Below are 15,281 nucleotides of genomic sequence, written 5' to 3' on the forward strand. Positions count from 1 at the left end.
TCTTGCTGCCCTCGGGGGCCTCCTCAGGCAGCCCAGTGGGTCTTGATATGCGGAGCCTTAGCTGCAGGGGTGGGGGTCCCAGCAGGTCAGGTGGGAGAGACCCTGGGGCAGAGTGATGGGCGAGGTATACCCAGAGGGTGAGGGCCAGCGGGAGTCTTGGGATCCCAGAGGGCCCCTGCCTTGGCCGCACTGACGCCCTCCTGCCTTCTTCCCCAGGTGACGAGGTGGAGGCTGAGGCAGGGCTTAGAGAGGAGACAGGCTCGCAGCGCAGCGAGGGCTCCAGCTTTTGTGGAGAGGACGCTCAGGCAGCCATAGTGCCCGAGGACGTGCTTGAGGCCTTAGCATAGTGGCTTGCAGCCTACCCTGCAGCCCCTACCACCACGGCCTGCTAGCTTCTCCAGTTAAAGCAGAAGGAAATGCCCGCCCTGGGCCCAGCCCGGAGGCAGCATCCCCTAGGGTCGGGACACCCCACCCAGGAGTGTTGGTTTTGTTCTGTGGCGGGGCTGGTTCTCAGGTTCAGTGTCATAAAAGGTTTACCCCGCTGCTGCCGCCGTGTGTCTGGGGTGATGCTCACGTCCCACCTGGCCCCTGTAGACCCGCTGTCTGGTGTCTGCAAAGCCTGGCCCTCCCACACCAATCCCCGCCCCTCTCATTTTCCCAGGCAGGTTGTTGCTTGTGGGGGAGTGGTGGGGTGGTTGTTTAAAAGGAAGACCTGGTGTATGAGAACAGCCAAGGTTGCAGGTGCCCACGGCAGGAGAAGGCCAGAGGCCTTGCTGCACCTGATGGAAGGCTGTGGACACTGGGAAGCCCCAAGACCTGTGGGGACAAGGGTGCACACTCGGCCACTGGCCCTGAGGAAGGAGATGCAGCCTGGCGGGGGGGGGGGGGGTCCAGGACCTGGTCCCTGAAACCGGAGGGGAGGAAAAAAACAAGCCAGTTGCCATTGAGTTGACCCCAACTCATGGCGCCCCCACGTGTCAGAGTAGAAGTGTGCGCCGTTGGGTTTTTAATGGCTGGGTTTTCAGATTGCCAGGCCTTTCTTCTGAGGCGCCTCTGGGTATATCCGTAACGTTTTGATCGGCAGCCAAGTAGGTTCGCTATTTGCACCACCTGAGGACTCTGAAGGCTGAAAGGTGTCTTCAAGGCATAGGTCCGGGAGCTTCTGTACCTCTCCGTGGGGTGGTTCTCACTGCCCCTAGGTAGCCCCAGCGCTCACAGTGGCTGGCATCCTTTTCTCGGACATGCTGCTGGTCTTTGGAGGAGTGCGTGTGGCCCGTGCCTGGTTGGCCTCATACACAGGTGGTCCTGTTGCATGTCCCCCTGTACCCCAGACTGTGCTGTCTGATGCCACAGTGGGAGCCCTGGCCACACCTGGGTCCAGGTCAGGGATGATCTACCTGGCCGAGCCCCAGGGGTTTTTGTAATTGGGGGGCTAGACATGGCCTGTGCATTCGCATCGGGACAGGCTGGGTGGTCTGCAGTGCAGGGCCAGGCTCGTGAGCCCTCCCAGGGAGGGACACTGACCCTACCCTGTTCCTGAGACCCCAGTCAGCACAGCTTTGCTGCCCCTCAGTCAACCACAAACCAGACCCCACGTCAGGGGCCAGCACTGGGTATGACCTGTGCTCCCATGGCCAGAGTTGGGGAACCCACAGGTGGTGGGACAGGCCTTGAGCTGCCCCCCACAGAGGAGGCGGAGCTGAGTGGCAGGGGGGCCCAGCTGCCTGTCTGACCTGCTGTTCTTGGTATGGCTTAGGTCTGCGGTGGTCCTGCTCAGAGAATGACAGGGCCAGGGTACAGGGGACAACCGTCCTTGTCTGATGAGCAGGTGTCCTGGGGCTTCCAGTGGATGCCCTTCCCACGCCTGAGCCCCAGGTACCAGAGACAGGTAGGGGACGTGTCTCCCAGGAGCCCAAGCAAACTCCCGACTTGAGCTGAGCACTCGGGTCCCTGGACCAGTTTTGGCCACTTCAGACTGAGAGCTGTACCCTGGGCCCAGACCTGCTTCCTCCAGCCAGTTTACCCATGGGGGTGGGTGAGGGGCCCCTGCCTCCGGCCTCCCAACCAATGCATGCCCCCACCGGGGCTCAGGATGTACTGGGCCGGCCCCTGCTGCCCCTCAGCCGAGCAGCTCTGCAGGGTCACTGAACAGCATGGTGAGTCAGGCAGGTGGGCGGTGCTGGAACATGGCCTGGCATCCAGGGGGCCTGGGGGGCCGGCCGGGTCCTGCGTGCAGCAAGCTCCTGCCCTGCCACACAGTGCCTTGCCCCGCGCACTGCTTCATGCCTGCACCCCGCTCAGTTTCCACACGTGCGCCTTGCGGAGCTGTGAGGGACGACAATTCAGGCCTAAAAATAAAGGTTGGCACCTCATTACTGAGGCGTCCTTTCAAAACCGGCTACTTCCTGTGTGCAAGTGGGTGCTTGTGAGCTCCGGAAGCCGCTGAGTCAGGCTCCTTGATGCCCGCCCCCCACCCCTCAAAGAAGCAGCTCTATTTTGGACGGCTCCCCCATGTGCCAGGGTGGGCTCGTGAGCCCAGCACTGGTGGCGGCGGGGTGGGGTCTCCAGCACAGGTGGCTTCAACGGGCACCTTGGCCTGTTTTTGGTGCTGGTGATTGTTGTCACTAATTGAGCTGACCCGCCCCAGGCACCAGACAGAGGAGGCTGCTCTGGTTCCCTGCATGCCTTCTTTGTGTCCCTGCCCCTGGGATCTGGCAGCACTCAGCACAGACACCCACAGCACTGGCTGTGGTTTCTGTTCGCCCAGTGGCTCTCTGCTGCCCTGTGCCCAGGCACCCACTCTTGCTGGGCAGCGGGACTCTAGGCCATGGGCTGCACATGGGACCCCAGACGGTGAGGCCTTCCCAGCGTGGTGGGGGAGGTGGCACTCAAAGGGTTGGGTACACTGTCAGGGTGGTGGAGGCATGGGGCAGTTTGGCCCCTGCTCAACCCCCTCGCTGTCTCCCTCCCAGGACAGGTCCTAGAGGAGGAGGCCAGTCAGAATGGACAGAGCCGGGGCTTGCCCAAGGCCTTGTGCATGAATGGCACCGAGGTGGCCCAGCCGGGCCCCAAGTCAAAGGCCGAGCGCCGTTCCAGCGCCTCCTCCAACCCTGCCCGCCGGGCCTGCTCTGCCAGCAGCAAGATCCGCCGGCTGTCAGCCTGCAAGCAGCAGTGAAGACACCACCTGCAGGTGGGCTGGGGGCTGTGGGGGGTAGGGGGGTGGTCACTGAGGTGCTGGGCCGCTCATCTGCACAGGCTTGGCCTGCAGCATCAGCCTGTCCCACAGTCTCCTTCCTCATGACTGTACCACCGGTGTCTCATCACAGCAGGATCTGGGACAGGTGGGTGAAGAGGTCACTTTCTGCAGGACACTGGCCACTCAGCCTGGCCAGAGCCCCGAGTAGGCCATGGTGTTGAGGGGCCACCTGGATTCTCTGCTCCTGGCTCGGCTGTTCCAGTACTGTCCTCCAAGCGTCCCCCAGGGGTATAGTGGAGGGCTCCTCCACTCTCACACCCCACACTGCTCCCAGAAGAGGGTTCCTTGGGATCCGCCTGGCAGCCTAGGCGTGGGTGGAGGCTCTATGTGCTGCCAGTCTTGTGCTGCCTGCCGGGGTCTGCTCAAGGCAGTGTCATTTGGATGCTTTGCAGCCCCCTCTCTATTCCCCTTCCTCCTGCCCCTGTCCGCCCCGGCCCAGGGGGTCAGGCCCTGAGGTGTTCAGTCGTGTCACCTGTTCAGGACGTGGGCTGGTGGAGGGGAACTGGGCCCCTGACTGCATCATGTACTGGCTCTCTGCTGGGCATGCACATGTGCACAAACAGGCACCCACAGTGCTTATCTGCCAACGTCAGAACCAGCCAGGCCAGGCTGAAAATGGCTTCGAGGGAGGGCCTGTGCCTGGTAGCCCATCCCCCACTGTCCCCGTCTGGGAAGGCTGAGCTTCATTCATGCTGGGCAATGAGTCACAGCCTCTGTGTGTCCCTCCTGATGCCCGCCCACTGCACAGTGGCCGGGCCCCAGGCTCTGCATGCTGCCAGTGGCACCTGTTTCCAGGAATGCAGAGGGGCCAGCTGGCGAGGGCCACTGCTCACCAGTCCAGAAGTGACCTACCTTCTGTCCTTCCCTCCACAGTCTGTCTCCAGGGTCCCTGGCCTGGTGCCATGTCCCAGGCCTTCCTCAGTCTTCCCACCGACTCCTGGCCTGCCGCCCACCTGGGAAGGACATCGCCACACCCTCCATACTGGCTGCTCCTCCAGAAGTCAGGAGCGTCCGGGAGTCAGGGCCCAGCCCTCCCCTGGACCACCTGCGCACAGCACCTCTCGCCAACGGACATGACTTCCTGTTGACTTTTGCAGTTCTCCCCAGGCGAGGGGGGGAGGGTCAGGGCCAGGGTCAGAGGGCAGGCCCTGCCCCCCAAGGCCCTGGCCGTGTGCGAAGCCATCGCAATGCACTTTATGTTTAGACTACTGGTGTCTCCGCCCCGCCCCTTTTGTTTTTACTCTGCTACATGTTAGAGCCTCCCACAGCTAGTGATGTGTCCAAACAGATCACAGCCACAAAGGACGCCGGTGTGAAGACGCAGACCTCCCATCCCAGCGATGCATGCCCAGCCCCGAGGGAGCCAAGTGGCTACCTTCGGTTTTTGTTTGGTTGGTTCTTTTGTTTTTTCCCTTTTTTTAAGAAAAAAAATAAAACAGGTGGATTTGAGCTGTGGCTGTGGGGGATGCTTGGTGCCGCTTCGTAGCTGTTGAGGCTGTCAGGTAGAGGGTTTCAGGTCGGGCCCTGCTGTCTTTTCCCCTACGGCAGGACTTTCAGGTCTTGCCGTTGGTAGATGGTGGGAGAAAGGCAGAGCTAGGTCCCTGGAACCCCGATTCCAGGCCTGGGGTCCCCTTTGTGCCTCTGCTGCTCCTGTCTTGGTGGGCTGCAGACAACATGACAGGTCTGCCCTTCATCTGGGACCTGCCTGGGTGCCGTCTGCTCCCAGTCCTAGGGCCCTACAGCTCCACAGCCAATGGTGGCCAGTGACAAACCTGCTGACCCTCTCTTCACTCTCAAAGGCTACTGTGCTCCTGGAACCCCAGAGAAAACTTGGAGCAGACCGGAGTATGCAGTAAATATTTATAACCAACCAGAAAACAAAAACACAACGGGAAACACCGTAACTGATGGTGCACACACTGGGCAGGAAGCTTCGCAGAGTGACTGCGGTGGTGAGGGCTGCCCCATCTTTTGGCAATAAATAAAGCTTGGGAAAACTTGAACCCTTGGGCTTTCGGTTCTTTTTTAACGTCCCTCTGAGCGGTGCCCTTTCGGTTCCTTTGGACAACGCAGCTGCAGGAGCAGGCAGCCCTTTCACATGCAGGGAGCGTGCGGGAAACAGATGCGGGAGGTGGGAGACGAAGGCGGGAGGAGCCGTTGGGGGTGGGCACAGGGTGCGGGCAGGAGCAGCAGCGGCGGCGGCAGCGGGCACGGTTATTGCTCGGAGGGGGCGCAGGTGGCCTCGAGCACACGCCGCGGTGAGGTAAACGGCTTCAAGGAGCTGGCTGCACGGTCTCGGGCCAACCTCCCGCAGACTCCAGGACGGTGCGCTCGCGCCTGCTCCTCGGCGGCCCAGGCAGTCCGTGCGCACGGGGGCAGTGACCCCGCGCCCCAGAACCACCTGGAGGCGCCACTGGCCCTCAGGACTCTCGGGATCTCTTCGGGTGGCAGACCCTGCGCATACATCTGACGGAGGTCACCCGCCACTGAAGCTCCTAACAGTTTTTACAACGGTCACCCCCATCCCGAGGCCACAATCCAGGGCCACAGACAGTTAGACTTGTCTTTGGAAGCCCAAGATGAGGAAATTAACTCTCCCGGCAGCCCGCGGTCCCCGAGCCTCTGGCCTCCAGACACCCCGAGGACCCGAGACTGCGCGCCGGCAGGGCCGGAGCACGTGCGCCCCGGTGCGGCACGAGGAGGCCGGCGAGCTACGCGTGCAAGTGCCGCGCAACTCTGGGCGGGGGCGGGCCACACGTGCGCGCCGGGGCATTGCGGCCCCCCGTGTCTCCCGCCCCGAGGCCTCGCGCGGCCCCGGAACGAGAGGTGGGCTCGGGTCGCGAGGCTTAGGCCGGGCTGTGGTCGGGGGACGTGGGGGCGGCGGTGGCCAGCGCTGGAGCCATGGCGAAGGGCTGGACGAGGCGTGGAGGGAAGAGTCTCTCGTCGAGGCTCGCTGCCAGCTTGTGCAGCACCGTCTCCGGGGGCTCGAGGCATAGGCCCGAGTTGGAGCAGCCGCTGCCGCCGCCGCCAGGCTCCTCCTCGATGACCGGGATGGCGGCGGGCGCGTCCTCGGGCCCCGCGCCGGCCACGCGCGTGGGCGGCAGTGGGCCTTCGACGCTGTCGCCGCGGCGCAACGGTGCACGCGCGGGGCGGGGCTCGCCGCCGGCCGGGGACGGGGCCAGGGCCGCGCGCGCGCCGGGGTCACTGTGCTGCCGGCCGCGTTGCTGCCACTGCTTGCGCGTGTGGGCGTGGGGGTGCGCGCGTGCGCGGTGGCGCGCGGAGGCCTCGTCGAACTGCGGGTCGTGGCGGAGGAACTCGTGGAAGAGGGCGTCCGTCTTCTCGTCGATGCTGTAGTCGCGGCGGGGGGTGCGGCGTGGCCAGGCGCGCGGGCTGGGGGGCCGCGCGGGGACGGGCACCTCCTCGGCCTGGGCCGCCTCGAAGCTGTCCGCCACGGTGGCCGCGCGGCCGGCGCCGAAGGAGCAGCGCTTCTCGGAAGCGCTGGGCCCGTCGTCGCCGGCGCCGCGACCCTCGATGCTGGCGTAGCCGCTGTCCATCTGCAGCAGCTTGCGCGGCCCGCCCGTGTCGCCCGCGTCGCCGTCCTTGGGCCGCGGCGTGGGCGGCGGCGAGGGCGGGGGGAAGGCGGGTGGCGGGCCCCCGGAGCCGGAGCTGTCGCCGCTGCGCACCGAGTCGCGGTCATTGCCGCTGCTACTGTGGTCCGAGGCGGTGGCCGCGTGCAGTTCGAGCGAGGCGCGTAGGCTCCAGATGTCCGTGTAGACGCTCGGCGCCGGCTCCGGCCCGGCCTCCCGCTCGGCGTCCGAATCCTGCTGCTGCTGCTCGGGCCCCAGGCTGCCGCGCTCCGGGGGGATCTCGGGGCTGCCTGCTCCCGCGGTGCCCTGCTCCTCCTCGGCCTCTAGCCTGCAAGCCACGCCGCTGCCGTCAGAAGTGCCTGCCTGCGGGGGGCCCCTTCCCCCCCTCTCCACGACGGCCACCCCACCTCTGGGTCAGCGAGGGTAGTCCCCGGTGGGGACCTCCAGAAATTGTCCTGGCCCTGCAGGAAATGGATTTTTTAAAAAAATGTTGCTGTCGCTTTTGTGTGGGACACTGTTTGGATCAACCCTGAGCCCAGGTGCCTGCCTCTGCTCTTCCAGCCAAGGACTCTCATGAGGGGCTTGCCAAGCACAAGGGAAGGGGTTGGAGGTGGCCAGCCCCTCCCCCAGAAAGAGCCCCATGAATGGGTTGATCCCTGGTCAATTTAGTGCATGCGGGAATTGGACCAGGGCAAGTAGCTGTGCCCCTACTTGGTAAAGACACCCCCCCCATCCCAAATCCATCAGGAACCAGAAGAAGAGACACAAAAGGAAGAATTAGTCATGCTGTTGTAGAACATTCTGGAGCTCACTGTGCTTCATTCTCCTGTGACTCTGACAGGTGACTGCGCCCAGTGGGGCTCACGGAGTGTCTGCCTTGACTCAGGTTGCCCATGCCCTCCCTATATGCCTTAGAGGCCAGAGTGGTGCTAGGGGTCTCACAGGTGACTGGACTGCCTCAGCAGCTGCAGCTTTAGTTCCACACCGAGACCGGGAGGTTCTACCTGGCAGCCAGGTGGAGGTGGGTTTGGGGAAGGGCACCTAGCCTCTCACCGAGACCCGGAGCCACCCAAGAGGAGGAGGCCTGCTGTGCCCCGGGATCCCACCCCTATCCACTCCTCTGGGTACTGGGGCAAACAGAGCAGTTACAACTATCTCTGAGAAAAGACTGTCCGGACCCCAGGAAGGGGTGGTGGGTGAGGGTCCAGGGCCACAGCAGAGACCCCTTCAGTGCCCACATGGGCACACACCCATGGCAGACCTGCCTAGGTGGGTGTCCTGTATTGGGGTCCCCTCTCAAGCCCTCCACCCTTACCAGGTCTTTCCCTGCTTCCCTTCTCCGGTCCATGGTGGACAGGTGGCCCCGGCGAGTCCACCTTGGGGAGGGGCTGTGGAGCAGAAGGGCGCACCTGCGCATCCACAGGGTGGCCTGGGGGAAACAGGGACGGGCAGGGGCCCCCAGGTCCGTCCCTAGCTTCTCTATCTACTGAAAAATACCTGCCGAGAGCGGGGGGCGGGCTGGTGGGGCTGGCCAGGAAGGGGCTGGGGGGCGGGAAAGTCACAGTGTCGCCAGCTCGGGCAATGTACTGGATGAAGTCCTCGTGGGGAGCGTCCCCCTCCTGCTCCATGCTCTCACTGGCTGCCCGCTGCCGCTGGAAGTGGTGCCGCTTGGGTGAGCCTGCACAGAGGAGAGGACTGTCAGCTCGTCTGCGGCCCCCAGCATATCTCCCACCTGGGCACACCCTGGGCCAGGTTATGTTGATGTGGCTCCCCGGGGTGGGTACACCCTGATTGTTGTTACTGGCGTTACATGCTGTTGAGTCAATTCCGACTCCCAGCAACACCACGCAACAGAACGGAACTGCCCTGTAGAGTATTGTCACTTGTGGTCTTTACAAGAGCAGATCACCAGGCCTTTCTCCCCAAGAGCTGCTGGGTGGGATCGAATCCCCAACCTCTCAGTTAGCAGCCAAGCTGTTGACTGTCGCGTCACCAGAGCTCCTTACACCTGTTACAGGGGAGGAGACAGATACAGAGGGCAGAGGAGCTAGGTGTGAGTGAGAGAGCCTTGGGCGTCAGTGTGGGGCCTCAAGTGTGAGTGGCGCCCAAAGGACCCCTGGCCAGAGGGGGCACAGCCACAGCAGGATGCTGGGGACCCAGCAGTGGCACAGCTGACGAAAAGTGCAGCAACCAGAAAGAGTGAGAGTGAGAGGCAGGCTGGGGGGAGCTGCCAGGGGGAGTGTGGGGCTGCCCAGCCCAGTCCGTGGGCTCCCACGCCAGGAAGGCCTCAGAGAAGCTTCCCTGGGAAGGCCTCGGGGGTGGGGAGGACAGCCACCCAGCAAACAGGTTCTGGGCTCTTCCGCAGCTGCACTTGACTATAACTGCATCCTGGAATCACGGGCTCCATCTGAGAAACCCGACTCTCAACTCTGGTCAGGGAAGCAGTACAACTGGCCCATGCCTTACGCCCCCCTGGGCTGGGAGCTGCCCGAGACGGGCGGGAGAAATCTCACCCTCTCTGCACGGCTGGAGCCCTCTGCCCACGGCTGGAGCCCTCTGCCCACGGCTGGAGCCCTCTGCCCACGGCTGGAGCCCTCTGCCCAGTGGCCCCAGTGAGACGGTCCTGCTCTTTCTCTCTCTGTCATGGCTTGTCCCCTCCCCTCAGCTTTGTCTCACTTGTTTCTGGTGTTTAGACTACGGATGGAAGCCTGCCACCTCCTCCTCTACTGTGCAGCGGGAGTCCCAGTGGCCTGGCCCCAGGCCCTCCATGCTGGCATCACCTGCTGAGCGTCCTGCCCTGTTGGAAAACTGATGGGCTGTGCCATCTAATCCAGGGGCTGGTGCACTAAAGCCTACAGACCAAACCGGCCCACTGCCCGGTTTTATAAATTAAGTTTTACCTACACACAATCATGATACTTCATTTACGTATCACCTACAGCTACTCCAAGACTAAGGGAACAGAACCGGGTAATCGAGACATAGACCGTTTGACCACTAGACCAAAAATACCACTATCTGGTCTTTTGGAAATGCTCACAGACCCCTGCTCCACTCCAGCCTTGTAACCAGAGGAAGCCATAGTCTAGACAAGCACCCCAGCCAGCTGGGAAAGGAAGTGAGGGGGCGCTCAGGACCCTGCAGAACGTGATGGCTTTCGGTGGGGCTCCCACGAGTGGGCACACCTGCAGAACGTGATGGCTTTCGGTGGGGCTCCCACGAGTGGGCACAGGCTGAGCTGTGATCAGGGAGGAACCTGAGCCGACGCCAGCCCCGCTAGCTGAGGTCCACCATGGCGCGGGACCTCAAATGCCTGGGCCCACAGGACACCCCACACCGCCGCCTCAGTGGGGGGACTGGCTCACGCTGTTCCTCTGCTCGCTGCCACTCCCGAGGCCCCCCAGCAGTTGCCACAGCCCTCCTGGGGCCCTTGGGGCCCCCTGGGGCCCTCACAGCCCAGGCCTACCTCTTGTATCCAGGCTGCACGCCCGCTGGCTGGCCTCCAGCTTCCATTTCTTGACCTTGAAGTAGGGGCTGGCCCCATCCAGGCTGGCATGGCGCCGCAAGCGGGTGAGGAACTGCAGGACAGAGCCTGCCCCGGAGCTGGTGCCCACCTCCCCAGGACCTGCCGGGGCCCCTGGCCCACTAGCCTTGGCGCTCCGGGCACCTACATCCAACTGAGAAAGAAACAGGATGGGCTGTGAGCTTCAGCAGCAGGCAGCCCCCAGCCTTGGTGTTCATGTGTGTCCCTCTACCTTCCACTCCGCCCAGGGCGCCAGGGCCTGCTCGCAAGGTCCTGGGGGGCCAGGGGCTCGGGCAGACATGGCCAGCTCTCATTCCCCCCAGCCGCCCTCCCCGGCTCTGCCCTTCTCTGACAAGGACCCTGAGTGGGAGTCGGGGGACCAACAAGCCCCAGGGTGGGTGTCCACGAGCTCAGCCCACAGCAGGTGTGGGGGTGGAGGACGCAAGGGAGGGGACCCCATGTGGCCCACAGCCCTGGCCGAGTCCTTGTAGGTACCTGGATCCTTCAATAAGGTAAAGGAGACAAGAGCGTTTCACATGTCTGTGAGCACATATGTGGCTGCACACGCCACCTCCTGTGTATTCGGGACCAGGACCAGGAGAACCATGGGGATGGAGGCCACCGGCTGACTTTCTCCCATGCAGGGGGCAGGCGTGTTATGCACTCCCAATAAGCCCGCCTGCTGTCCAGACACAGCAGGAGACACGCAGAGACGAGCCAGGCCCTTACCGAGGTGCCCTCCCCTGAGTCACTCGACGCCGAGGGGCTGATCTCCACGAAGTCAGGGGCGCCGGCGGCAGAGTTGTAGGGGTCACCTGGCAGGGCGGAGCTGGGGCCCACAGAGCGGCCGGTGAGGGCCTTCCCCGGGGACTGTGGGACAGAGCCGTGGGGGAGCAGTGACAGGTCAAAGGGCACGAGACGCTGGCCGTCCCGGGCCTGACCCCCCTCAAGGGGTAAGGGTGCTGTACCCGGAGGCCAGGACCCGGGACCCCCGGCTCCCGTCGGCCGCCCCGGCGTGTGCTCACCTGGAAGATGGCGAGGCTGGCCTTGGGGGCAGCAGCTGGGTGGGTCACAGCAGCCGCACTGGCCTCGCCTGAGTCACACTCGTGGATGGTGACAATCTTGAGCGGAGGCAGCTGTAGATGGGTGAGGCGGGCATTCTTCAGGTGATGGAAGTCGCCCTCCGTCAAGGTGTACCTTTGCGCATGTGACCAGGGCCACGTCAGTGTGCCACCCAGCACCCACCTTGTCCCGCCCAACCTGTAGGGTCTGGGGAGAGCTCGGGTAGGGTGCCAGGCCCCTACCCCAAACTCCCCGCACCGGTGAGCTCCACCACTGCACAGTTACCCTCTGGGGACCCTCGAGGGCCCCTGCGCCGCACCCCCTTACCGGCGGCCCTTGTCCTGCGCCTTCCGGCTCTGCTCAAACAGCGCTGCCTCGTTGAAGGAGACTCGGCGGCCGGTGGCGCTGGTGGACAGGAAGCGCTCCGTCTCCGCGTCCTGGCCCTCTGGGTCCTCGCCCCGGGAGTCAGGGTCTGCGGAGGAGAGCCAGAAGAGGGGTGAGCCCCGAATGGAGCCGCGCCTGGTCATGGGTGGGTAGGCAGCTGGGCGGGCAGGCGGGTGGGGACGGATGGACAGGGTGGGCGGGGTGGCGGCACTCACTCATCCGCTCACACACTCACACGCTCAGCACGCGCCTGTGCGCACCTACGCGGAGGGCTTTAAGGAAACAGAGATGAGTCGGAATCGAGTTGCGCCCAGTCTGGTGGGGGAGACAGACAGACACAGCTGGTCAGGCAGTTCAGGGTGGGCAGTGGGGGTGGGTAGGGTGGGCCTGGGGGCCAGGGGCCGGGGCTGGTTGGGCTCCTCACCTCGGGCTAGGTGGGTACCGTTGTCCAGGTAGGTGGTAGTGGTCTTTTCTGCTTCCTCCATGGCTCTGTGGAGGAGCGGAAGGGCACTGTGGGACACAGAGGGCTGGGACCGCACCCCTGTAGCCCACCCTGCCTCCGCAGCCCAGCATGTCCCAGGGCGCATACAGGAATCCATCCACATGCACCAGAACTAGGAGCCGTTCATGCACCACGCCCAGAGGTCTTGCCCAGATGTACCAACTCAGAGACAGGCGCCTGGCCAGCAAGAACTATCTCCTGCCTCATCCAACTTGTGGATGCATACACACATACACACAGATACACACCTGTGCACACAGGTACATATGTACACGCATTTGCATACACAAGCACACACCTCTATGCACGTACCGTGCACACACCTATGGAGCCAGACTGACCACATGTACGCACACTTGTGCACCCAGACTGTACACACATACCTACACACCTGTGCACCCAGACTGCACACGTAAGTGCACACCTGTGCACCCAGACTGTGCACACATACCTACACACCTGTGCACCCAGACTGCACACGTAAGTGCACACCTGTGCACCCAGACTGTGCACACACACGTACGCACACACCCAAGGATCCAAACCGTACACACATATGCACACACCTGTGGACCCAGACTGTGCACACGTACCCACATCTGTGCACCCTGACTGCACATACCCACACACCTATGCACCCAGACTGTGCAGGTACACACACACACGTATGCACACACCGGAGGACCCAGACTGTACACACATACGCACACACCTGTGGACCCAGACTGTGCACACGTACCCACACCTGTGCACCCAGACTGCACATACCCACACACCTATGCACCCAGACTGTGTGCAGGTACACACACACGTATGCACACATGCAACGACAGACTGCACACGTATGCACACATCTGTGGACCCAGACTGTGCACGCATACCTGCACACCTGTGCACCCCGAGGCTGGCATGTGTGTACACCTGCCCCTCTCCCCCCTCACCTGTGGACACGCCGGTGCACTTCCCAGCAGCGCTTGCACAGCAGCAACACGCCGGACAGGACCACCAGCGTGCCACCCACGAAGAGCGACATGACCAGCACCAGCAGTACATAGTTGTCCAGGATGGCCTCGGGCTCTGCCTGCAGGGGGCTCCGTCAGGACCTCCGGCCTGGGTCCTTGACCCCCCACCCACTGCTCCCCTCACTCACCGTGGGGCGGCCCGTGGCATTGTCCCACGAGGTCGTCAGCGCCACGGTGGTGGCAGCAGCGGCTGTGGCCATGGTGGCCGTGGGCTGCATCGTGGGGCCGGGAAGAGGGGCCTGGAGGGGGCAGGGCCTCCTCAGTGCCCGCGCCCCCTCAGCCCCAACCCACAGGAGCCGCTGAAAATAAGCCTCCCTCTGCCGTCCCCCGGCAGGAGCCCACACACGCAGGGTGGTGACTCATGAAGGGGAGCTGCAGCAGCACCCCCCCCGCCCCCAGCCTGGAGTGGGCCTGGCGGGCCACGAGCAGGGCTTTTCTCTGCACCTCCATTTCCTCATCTTTGGGGAGGGGCGGCTGGTGCGCCAACACCAGCCTCCCAGCGGGTGGGGCTGGGCCAGGCGGTGGGGGGGGCAGCACCCCGGCAAGGAATGAGGAAACGGAGGCCCAGCCGCTGGCCCAGACGGGACCCTAGGTCCCCATGCCCCGTCCACTGCATCAGGGAGGGGCCGCCCCCACCCTAAGCAGGAACCCGGCTTCACAGGTGGGGGGAGGCAGCGCTCCGGGGTCCACCCACGGCGGAGGGGCGGGGTCACGACTGGGGCTGTGAGGGTCCCCTCCGCCGCGCGCCGGTAGGAGTGGAGAGGACAAGGCGTGCGCATCTGCTCCCGCCTGAAGAATCCGGTTCCCATGGCGACGGCGCAGGCCGGGGGGGGGCCGGAGGGTTGCCAGGGAGCACGGGAGGGAGCGGCGGGGGGAGGCCCTGCAGGGGCAGCTGCGGAGCCGGCGGGCGGGCAAGATGGCTGCGGCCGCCTCCCGTGGGCCCACCCCGGCCTCCCGGCTGCTTCGCGGTCGGGGGAAACTGAGGCCCGTGAGGCGGCTCAGCGCGCGCCCGACGGCGAGAAGGGGCTGCCTGGACACTGCCCTGACCCCCGCTCCGAGCTCAGCCGAGTGGGGAGCCGGCGGCTATGCCCCGAAACCTCCAAGATGATCAGCCGTCCCGAGTTGGTGTGGGACCGCAGGGTCCTTTCCCAAAGCCTGGGGACCGGCCCTAAAGTCCCACTCGACAGCGGGGGAAATTGAGGCCGGGAGGAGAGGGTCCTCGCGGCGCTCCTGACCGAGGCCGGCCGGGGTTCCCTGCACCCCGGGGAGGGGGGTGCCGGCGCCGATGTAGGTCGGGAAATGAGTTCAAGCTGGGGGGAGGGGAGTTGCAAAAGGGCAGGCACAGCGACAGGAGGATGGCAGGAGACCGAGGGCAAGAGGGGCGCTTGGGGATAAGGCACGAACTCGGGGAGGTCCCCAGAGGGCGGCCCCCAGGCCCAGGCGGCCTTGGCACCCCGCGAGCTCGCTCTGCTCCCACCCCGCGCCCCAGGGGCCCCAGCCTGGGGGCGGGGCGGCCGCAATCGGGGACAGCGGGAGCAGGGGAACCGAGTGGCCGAGACCCCGATTCCAGGAGCATCTACCCTGGACCTCCCGGGAGGCGGAGGCACCATTGCTCGCCCATCCTACGGGGGAAACTGAGGCCGGGCAGGGCGTGGGGGGGTCCCCCTCTAGTGGCCGAAGGGGCGGGGCGCGGACACCCTTGGGTTGGGGACAGGACCCCCCGGCTCCCGGTCCCCCGCCCGGCCGCGCCTACCTCAGCGCTTGGGCGCGTGGCCCATGGGCGGCGGCGGCGGCGGCGGCGGCGGCGGCAGCAGCAGCGGCTCCGGGCTTGCTCGGCCCGGCGGCGCGGAGAGGCGCGGATTTATGAATGGAGCGCGCGCGGCCCACCGCGCCCGGGAACGGCAGGAGGGGCGCGCACGTGATCGCGTTGGCGGCGCGCCCGGCC

At 64.6% G+C, this 15,281-nt stretch overlaps 2 protein-coding genes across 5 annotated transcripts in view; one reads left to right on the forward strand and one right to left on the reverse strand.

Moving 5' to 3' along the window:
- Positions 1 to 5,259, forward strand: part of STK11 (serine/threonine kinase 11) — a 22,533-nt gene extending 17,274 nt beyond the window's left edge. The window contains exons 9-11 of one of the 4 annotated variants that reach the window (XR_002784355.2): positions 2,978 to 3,190; positions 4,130 to 4,647; positions 5,056 to 5,259. Coding sequence is in view for 3 of the 4 variants with exons in the window: in XM_010601852.3 (XP_010600154.1) it covers positions 2,978 to 3,190; positions 4,130 to 4,344 (428 nt within the window). In the remaining variant the exon portion in view is untranslated. Of the gene's footprint in view, positions 1 to 216; positions 2,944 to 2,972; positions 3,191 to 4,129 lie in introns of those variants that run through there. The other 3 variants (XM_010601852.3, XM_003422525.4, XM_010601853.3) reach the window with 3 other exon arrangements.
- CBARP (CACN subunit beta associated regulatory protein) lies at positions 5,055 to 14,115 on the reverse strand. The gene is made up of 10 exons (XM_064280081.1): positions 13,465 to 14,115; positions 13,256 to 13,395; positions 12,237 to 12,301; positions 11,756 to 11,900; positions 11,392 to 11,563; positions 11,096 to 11,236; positions 10,310 to 10,520; positions 8,341 to 8,521; positions 6,754 to 7,171; positions 5,055 to 6,675 (listed from the first exon to the last, which is right to left on the reverse strand). Exons 1-10 carry the CDS (start codon positions 13,552 to 13,554, stop codon positions 6,103 to 6,105), a joined length of 2,136 nt encoding a protein of 711 aa, XP_064136151.1. The 5' UTR covers positions 13,555 to 14,115; the 3' UTR covers positions 5,055 to 6,102.
- Between the last annotated feature and the right edge of the window lie 1,166 nt (positions 14,116 to 15,281).

Source organism: Loxodonta africana, chromosome 3 (assembly GCF_030014295.1).
Source record: "Loxodonta africana isolate mLoxAfr1 chromosome 3, mLoxAfr1.hap2, whole genome shotgun sequence".
Classification (NCBI taxonomy): domain Eukaryota; kingdom Metazoa; phylum Chordata; class Mammalia; order Proboscidea; family Elephantidae; genus Loxodonta; species Loxodonta africana.